The sequence below is a fragment of the Benincasa hispida genome, chromosome 10, assembly GCF_009727055.1.
Source record: "Benincasa hispida cultivar B227 chromosome 10, ASM972705v1, whole genome shotgun sequence".
NCBI lineage: Eukaryota > Viridiplantae > Streptophyta > Magnoliopsida > Cucurbitales > Cucurbitaceae > Benincasa > Benincasa hispida.
The window spans coordinates 54967295-54976409 of record NC_052358.1 but is presented as its reverse complement, the minus strand read 5'-3'; the positions used below and the strand labels follow the sequence as shown (position 1 = coordinate 54976409).

At 29.0% G+C, this 9115-nt stretch overlaps 1 protein-coding gene across 1 annotated transcript; it reads left to right on the top strand.

Moving 5' to 3' along the window:
* The first annotated feature begins 1390 nt into the window (after window positions 1–1390).
* LOC120087727 (probable carboxylesterase 2) lies at window positions 1391–2620 on the top strand. Its single transcript, XM_039044605.1, has one exon. It carries the CDS (start codon window positions 1493–1495, stop codon window positions 2447–2449), a length of 957 nt encoding a protein of 318 aa, XP_038900533.1. The 5' UTR covers window positions 1391–1492; the 3' UTR covers window positions 2450–2620.
* Window positions 2621–9115: the final 6495 nt, after the last annotated feature.

Genomic DNA, 9115 nt, shown 5'->3' with positions numbered 1-9115 from the left:
CCCTTCCAATGCCGATCACACCAAGTGAACATGTCTCCCTGGAAAAATGTATCACATGGCCCACACAGATCAATAATATTTTTGAAGCACTTTTTTCTTAGAGGCCGACAAAATTTCATTAAAGTTACCTTCAATGATCCAAGGTAGATGAATCGCATTTTGCAACTGCTCCATAAGAGTCCAAGTTTCAACTCTTTTCTCATCATCTAGGTTAAGGACAAAAATGTAATTAGCTCCTAATTTGGGTAATTAGAAAGCTCACTTTAGATATTCTTATAAATATTGATAAAGTTGGACATAAATGAAATATAGGGTCTTTATTTGCTAACTTAGATCTTCAATTTAAATTTGGGACACAGGTCAACCTTCAATTGGTCCTAAATTCAATCATTTTTAATTTTGCCATTAATTTAAGAAATGACGTGATAATTTGTGATTGATCCAAGATTTCTCATTCAACAAGAGTATAGGAATTAAATGGTGTTTTAACAAATAAAATGACTAAAAATAAGGAAGAATACACATAAATATTCCATGAACCATATTGCATCATAAATACATAGGCTTCATGGGATAAACATACAAGAATCTAATATATGCAAGAACTTAATGAGTGGCGAATCTATCCTAAAAGAATCGATGGTCATATTTTAGTATTAAAAAACGGTCATCTTTCTAAAGTGAACCAACATTTGACACTCTACTACAATTTCTCTATTACTCTTTCATAAGAAATTATGAGCTTCCTCTATTGACAAATTTAATTACAAGAATATAAATACTCCATGAACCATATTGCATCATAAATACATAGGCTTCATGGGATAAACATGAAAGAATATAATATATGCAAGAACTTAATGAGTGGCGGGTCTATCCTAAAAGAATCGATGGTCATATTTTAGTATTAAAAAACGGTCATCTTTCTAAAGTGAACCGACATTTGACACTCTACTACAATTTTCTCTATTACTCTTTTATAAGTAATAAAAGAGTAATTATGAGCTTCCTCTATTGACAAATTTAATTACGAGCATATGAAGGAAATGAAAAATATGCTTTGTAGTACATTATCGCGACCATATGTTATCAACATATATTATTTGTCATTTTTTAAAAATGAGATTGTATATGGAACATTTTTTTTTACAGTTTTTCAAAATTTATTACACGTTATACAATGACCTCGACATTGTTTTACTAGTTAATATATGTCTTGAATTAGCTCAATTCTACCAACCCGCTCGCCACTATTTTGACTTCTGATAACGGTGGGGTGTAGTCATATAGATGACAAGTTTGGCAATTATTTTCCCGCACATGTAATAAATTATGGAAAACAACTTGCGACCAATAATTTCTTCAAGTCCTAACAACTCACTTTTTAAGTCCACACATTAGAACTCATAAAATCAAAGGCATAAGGAAATATTTCTCTTTCAAAATCGTCGTCTTCATCTGCCGCTTCGTGCTCCCTTTCATCTACTCTCTCATGGCTTCCACTGAAATTGCCCACGACTTTTCCCCTTTGCTCGTCGTTTACAAAGACGGTCGCGTCCACAGGCTCGCCGGCAACGAATTAGTCGATCCGTCTCTTGACCCCCTAACCGACGTCGAGTCCAAAGACGTTGTCATCTCGCCGGAAACCGCCGTCTCTGTTCGGATTTATAGGCCCAAACCCACCGCACAACCTCACAAACTTCCTCTTCTCATTTACTTTCACGGCGGATGTTTCTGCATCGAATCCGCATTCTCCACCACCTATAACCGTCATCTTAACTCCTTAGTCGCTGAAGCCAACGTCATCGCCGTCTCCGTCGATTACCGGCTAGCTCCGGAGCACCCGCTTCCGATCGCTTATGAAGATTCCTGGGATGCTTTGAAATGGGTCGCCGCCCATTCGGCCGGAACCGGGCCGGAGGAGTGGTTGAATGGAATTGCAGATTTGGAGCGGGTTTATTTCGCCGGAGATAGCGCTGGAGCCAACATTGCTAATCGAATGGCGATACGGGTCGGGTCGGAAGGGTCGTCCGGGTTAAATCTGAGGGGATTGCTTTTGGTTCATCCTTATTTCTGGGGAGGGAAATTGATCGGAGATGAAGAGAAGCTGAATCCGAAAGATAGAATGTTTATCGAGAAATTGTGGTATTTTGTTTACCCTAAGATTAGCGGGTTAGATGACCCGATTGTGAACCCTGAATTTGACCCGGAATTGGGGCGGGTAGCGGCGGAGAGAGTGGCGGTTTATGTGGCGGAGAAGGACGCTGTGAAAAACAGAGGATGGCTGTACAGCGAGTGTCTGCAGAAATCGGGATGGAGCGGCACCGTGGATGTTGTCGAGACGAAAGGCCAAGGCCACGTGTTTCATTTGTTCAACCCGACATCCGACGAGGCGGTTGATTTCATCGGAAAGCTTGCCGCCTTCATCAATGCCGGCCACCGTGAGTGAAGTGATCAGAGAATTAAATAAATTTCCTCCGCCTTCTTCGGCAGCGGAATTTGAAGTCATTTTAAAGTTCCTTTTTTCTTCTTGTTTTTTGGTTTCGTAGTTTGGAGGGGAAAAAATGAAGGAATTGAACGTGAAATAAGGTATTCTATTTCTGATTCTGTTTTGTGGCAATGAGTGTTTTTCCCTTTTCACTTGGTTTCATAGAAGCTAGAAAGTATGGTGCTGGTATAAAATATTCAGTAAAATTTGGATGCTTTGCCACTCTTACCCTATACAGAAAATAATAATAATAATAATAATAATAATGATAATCATAATAATAGTAATAATAATAATAAAATAAAATATTTAAAGAAAGATATAAGAAGAATTCGCCATACTAAACTCAAGGTTCAAAATATGGAAATATTGAGGTACCAATTTATAACAATGTTGATATCAATGAAATTTCAAAAGAAATTATGGAGATTGATAAAAATTATAGAAATTGTTATAATTAGTTAATGAAACTTTTGGCTTAATTAGACTATAATTGATCATTTTTAATCTCAATTTTTATAAAGTAAGATAACATTTAGATGTCTATTGTAAATGTATGTGTAAATGTTGATGCAAGAGCATAAATTTAAAAAATAAATGAAAAATCATTACAAAATAATATAAAGCTTAGAAATATTTTGAGATAAAATTATGTGAAAATTATGAAAAAAAATTTGTGGTAAAAAAAAAAAACTCACATCAATTCAATTTTGAGATGAAATGATATGAAAATTGAATGAAAAAGTTAAGCTTTTGGTTGAAAATAAAGCAAAAAATTGAGAAAAGCTAGAAACTAAAAAAAGCAGCACAAAAAAAGACTTAATCCTTTGTCGAAAATGATGAACTATAGAATTGTGTGTGATTATGACCATATACTTGAAAATTTTGAACCGACAACATAGTTAATTAAAAAAATACTTTTAATAAATAATAAAATAAGGGAAAAATATAAAAATATAGTACCTCTTTAAAATATTTGCAAATATAGAAGTGTTAGACTAGTCAACATTTGATTTTTTTTCTAATTTTCAAACCATTGTCTTGTCTTGTTGGATACATTCTTCTTCTTTTTTTCTTTTTTTATTTTCTTCGATTTTTGTTTTTTGGTTTTTTTTAATTTTATTTTCTTTCCTTTCTCTAGTTTTTACTTCTTCTCTTTCTTTCTTTCTTTCTTTTATTTTCTTTCCTTTATTTGATTTTTGTTTCTTCTTCTTCTTTTTTCATAAGAATTATGAAGTTGAGATACATATCCAAGACTTGAGAGTATCCAAATGTGACTTAACACCAACAAGTCAATCATCAAAATATTAAATATAAATAGTAAATAAAAACAAATTTAAAAGAAACTACTTTTTTTAGTCTACAAATTTGCACCATTTTTAGAAATATTTCTTAAAAGTTTAAAATAAGAAACGAAAATAGTTATTAAACAAGTTTATTTATAAAAAAAAAAAAAAGAAAAAAAAAGAGAGAGAGAGACATGTGAACGATATCAAACAGATTAATAGTTTTTTTTTTTTTTTTGTCTTTTTATAGGACTTTAAAATATGATGTCTATCAGAAATAAACTTGAAAACTGGCATAGATGATCTAAAATGAAGGGAAAATTGAAATATTTGTGTACTATAATATTTGTGTATTGATAATAAAATTATTAGTGATATTAGTGATAAAATTTAGATAGATATCAGTCATATTCATGTATTAGTGATACCGAGTTTAAATAGGTATCGGTGGTAGAAATTTGTTAGTGATAAAAGTCTATTATTGATAATCATGATAAAAGTTTTTGAATAATAGTCACTGATAGCTTTGAGTGTTGATCTTTCAAAATTGATAGTCACTAATGAAAGTCTATTAGTGATAACTACTAATATTTTCTATCATTGATAGCTTAATCTTTGATGATTTTTCTCACACTTAATATCCACTTATAGAAGTCTATCATTGATAGTCAACTTAGTGAATTTAATTAATAAAGTTGAATCTCGAACTAAAGTATAAATGGAATGTCTAGAAGTTATCACTAATAACATGTTATTATTGATAGAAGCTATCAGCAATATTGATAACATGTTATTTAATGATAAAAATGAATGACAGAAGTTATCTCTGATAGCATGTTATCAATGACAGAAGCTATCACCGTTAACTATGATATAAGTGATATTAGTAATATTAAAGATAGAACTCAATGATATCCACAATGATATCAATGATATAAAAGTCAATTTCATTTTATGAAAGTTTATCATTGATAGCTACTGTTAAAAGTTATCGGTGATAGCCATTGATTGAAGCCATCAATGATAGCCATAGCTATTAGTGATATCCGTATATTAGTGATATGACTTATGTATATATCAATAAAATGAATGATATTAATGATATTGGTGATATAACTTCGGTAAATATTAGAAATAGTCACTTATAGACCTTTTATTGATAGATTTCTATTACTTATAGCTTTAAATATTAATCTTTGAAAGATGATAGTTTCCTTTCAAAAGTTGGTAACTACTTATAAAGGTCTATAATTGATATCCATTAGTAGCCTTAGGTGTTAATATTTAATGTTTGGTTCCAATTGAAAAAATTGTATCAATGATAGCCATTGGAAACTAATAGTAAATTGAAAGGTGATATTTCAAGTGTTACTATTTTAATGTTGTATTAACATTTTTCAAATTGAAAGTTATCACTAATGTCAGCAACTAATAATAGCTATCATGGTTATCAATGATAGCTACTATCAGTTGCTATTATTGATAGTTGTTATCAACGATATTTTGTATTTGAGAAAATCAGAAAAAGAAGCGTGAATGGTGGGTTGCATGTGGGCTTTTTGGTCATTTACCTATATAGCTATCACTGATAGCTACTATCAATGATATCGAGCACTAATTTTGTGTCATGTCCCTAATATGTTTATCCTTGTTCTACTTTTTTTATTACTTTAGGTCTGATTGTTATTTGTGCAACCAGCCCTAAAAAAACAAAATTTTCTCTAAATGTCGAAATTTCGTCAAAATGGGAGAATCAAATATTTATGAATTATTCTCAAATTTTCAAAAAATTTCAAAATTTTCTCAAATTTTCATCGAAATTAGGGGAAAAATGAAATTTCCCTTGATAAAAAAATCGAGCCCTTTGAAATCACGAAATTTCAAGATTTTGATGAAAATTTTAATCCATGTAAACTATAATTAGACAATTTAGTAGGACATAGAAAGATGGTTAGGACTAACATGTACTTAAAACACTTTTCTTCCTCAATTATCTAACTTAGTGGAAAATTTAGGGCCCATTTAATAACGTCTTCGTTTTTCGTTTCCTGTTTCCTGTATCCTATTTATTGTTTCTTATTTTTTAAAAACTAGAAACATGAATATGTTTAGTAACTATTTTTGCTTCTTGTTTCTTGAAAAAAAAAAAAAGAAACAAAAATAGAAACTTGTTTGATAATCATTTCTTGTTTCTAATTTTTTGTATTTTTTCCTTACATTTTCTCACATTTTAGAGTTTAAATATAATTTAATTGTATAAAATAAAAAATTGTAGCATGCATTAAAATATAAACAATAATTATAAAACATTTACATCATTTTTTTTAAAATAAAACATTTATATTATTAAATACACAAAAGTCAGATGCATGATTAATAAGTATACACTATAAGAAATCTGGGCTTTGATGTCAGTAGGAGAAAAACTCTCTTTTGAATCCTGAACAATTTTTTAATCTTCATTTTTTGTTTTCCTCTCTCCTCCATTTTCATTTTCCTCTCCAATTTTGAAACCAAAATTTTTGGTTTGGTTCGATTTCAATTTTGAAAACTGAACTTAAAATCAAATCGAACATTTTAATAAAATAAATAAATAAAAATATATTATATTAATTATCAAATCTAGGGTTAGTTTTCTCTTCTCTATGCCGCGACCCATTTGTCCAACATCATCTTTCACCTCTTAATTTCTTCCTTGTAGGATCGATATGACAACCTTAAAGGGGATGAATAGGGTTTATTCAATTTAATGAAAAAATTTTCCTAATATGGGTCTATTTAAGAAAACTAATATTCTTTTAGCTAATAAGTAATTTAAACAAGAATTTCATAAAAATACATTCACTTAAGAAAGATAAATAAATTGATATAAACAAATTCGAGAACAAATTGTAGCAAATAATTATTGACAATGAAATATATTAACAAATTAATTGCAAAATTAAATAGGAGAAAGATAGAGAAATTAACACCAGTAATTTTATAGTGATTCAACACAAACCCGACCTACATCCACTTTCTAAGCTCCTCTTGTGCATATCACTCAAATTTGACCCTTTCCACAGCTTAGAGTCGAATCATTACAATGTTCCTTTTTCAGACACAAGAGCAAACCTAATCCTTTCTACGGTTGAGGATCAAACCATTACAAACTATTCTTTTTCTGGAACCAAAAGCAACTCTTACAATAATTTGCAAAAATGAAAAGCACATTTGACAAACTCTCTAAAAGAATGGATTTATAAATTTTTAGCTTACAACAAATCAATTCTCACAATACATAAATCTCTCTCTAGAATAAGATGAAAATAATAAAATTTAAGCTTGGAAAGAGCAACAATGGAAGCTTTACAATTCTTTTTTAGAAAAGATTGAAAATTATGAAAATTGTTGTATAAAATTGGAGAAGAATATGAATTTAAAAAAAAAAAAGTGAGATGTTGAAAACCACATTTGATTTAAACCATTAGATCTTGATAAAAAGAAACATGAAGGGTACAGATTGAAATGTATAAAAGTAATAAAATTAAATTTTTATATATAGTCACCAACGGCACACTGTGCAGTAAATTTTTTTTTCCTTTAACCAGTTAGATTCATCCACTATTAATATATAGGAAAAAAAAAACATTTTGGATGTTGAGTTTTCAAGATTCTTCAAGAATCGGTGCGTTTGGTCCCAATGTTTTAAATTAACTATTTTAATCCGAGTTTTTAAGAATATGTATGTTTGTGTGCCACTTAGTCAATCTTTTATTGGATTCTTTTACAATTTCAAACTCTTTATTAGTAGGTAATTCTTTTTCTTCAAGCACATGTAAAAACTCAATTTTATTATGAAAATCAAATTCAAGAAATTTAATTTTATCAACAAAAAAATTTTTCTTTTGTTTTTCCTAATGCTTTACTGCTTAGTTTCCAAATCAACAATTTTAATGTTCAAACTAGCAATTTCATCATTTAATTCTAATCAGAAAGATTTCAATTTCTCATTTTTATTTCTTAAATCATTCAATTCAATTATCAGTTCACATGACAAAGATTTAACTCATCATTCTCTTTGTCAAGAAAAATAACTTTTTCATCGAAGACATTTTTCTCATCATAATGATAACTTTATTATGCAACAACATATTATTAGCTTCATTTTTCAAACATGCATTTTCATTTATTAAAGATTCATTCTCAATACACAATGTCTTAAACTTCTTTGATAATTTCACATATTTTTTAGAGTTAACCTTTTCTAAATCATGTTGCATATCTTAAAAAACATCATACAATTCATCATAAGAAAGAGAATTTTTTATTTATCTCATTTTTGCAACTTTCATCTTTAGAATCATTTGCCAAATGAGTCATTAAGCTCAAAGAGGATTCATCACGTTTTTCTTTCTCTACTTTATAGATTTTTTTTTTATTGATTTTAAGAATTATAATTCTTCACATCAAATAAATCATTAGTAGTGTAAGGAGAAATTTCTACACTATATATATTATCAAGAAATTTTCAAATATCATATACATATTCAAGATGTAAAATTTTATCATATATTTTTCTATCCAATGACAACATATGATATTTATTGCTTTGATATTGAAAATGGGCAACTCATTATTCAAATACAAGTTTGAAAAATCCTGCTCACAAACATACAAAATGTTAAAATCTAAAGTAAGCATAAAAGTTTTAATTTTATTTCTCCATACATTGAAATTTCTATTTCTATGAAAGAATTGGAGGTTCATTAATAAAATGATCTTCTAAAGTTATCATAGCTCTAGCATTTAAGATTTTCAAATAATTTTTCAAAATATTAATAAGATACTTTATAAATCAAATAATATTTGAAAAATCATTTATATAGAAAAGTTATTAGCTCTGATACCAATAGTAGATTCGGTATGATAATCCTAGAAGAGGTGAATAGGATTTATTCAACTTAATGAAAACTTTTTTTTACTAATGTGGGTCCAATTAAGAAAATTAATATTCTTTAGGCTAACAATCAATTTAAACAAATTTCATACAAATACATTTACTTAAAAGGATCAATAAATTGAGATAAAAAAATTCAATGTAGCAATTATGCAATGAAATATATTAACAAATTAATTGCTAAATTAAATAGGAGAACGATAGAGAAATTGACACCGATAATTTATAATGATTCGACACAATCTAATCTACATCCACCACCTAATAGGGATGTTCGTGGTTAGGTTGGATTGAGTTAAGAAATTTTTAGACCCAACCAAATTGTTTTGATTGTAAATTTCTTTAACCCAACCCAACCATGAAATGTTTGAGTAGGGTTAATTTGGGTTATTCAGGTCATTT

What these genes read in the sequence shown, in the direction of transcription:
- LOC120087727 (XM_039044605.1), top strand. Translation starts at nt 1,493, where the DNA reads ATGGCTTCCACTGAAATTGCCCACGACTTTTCCCCTTTGCTCGTCGTT.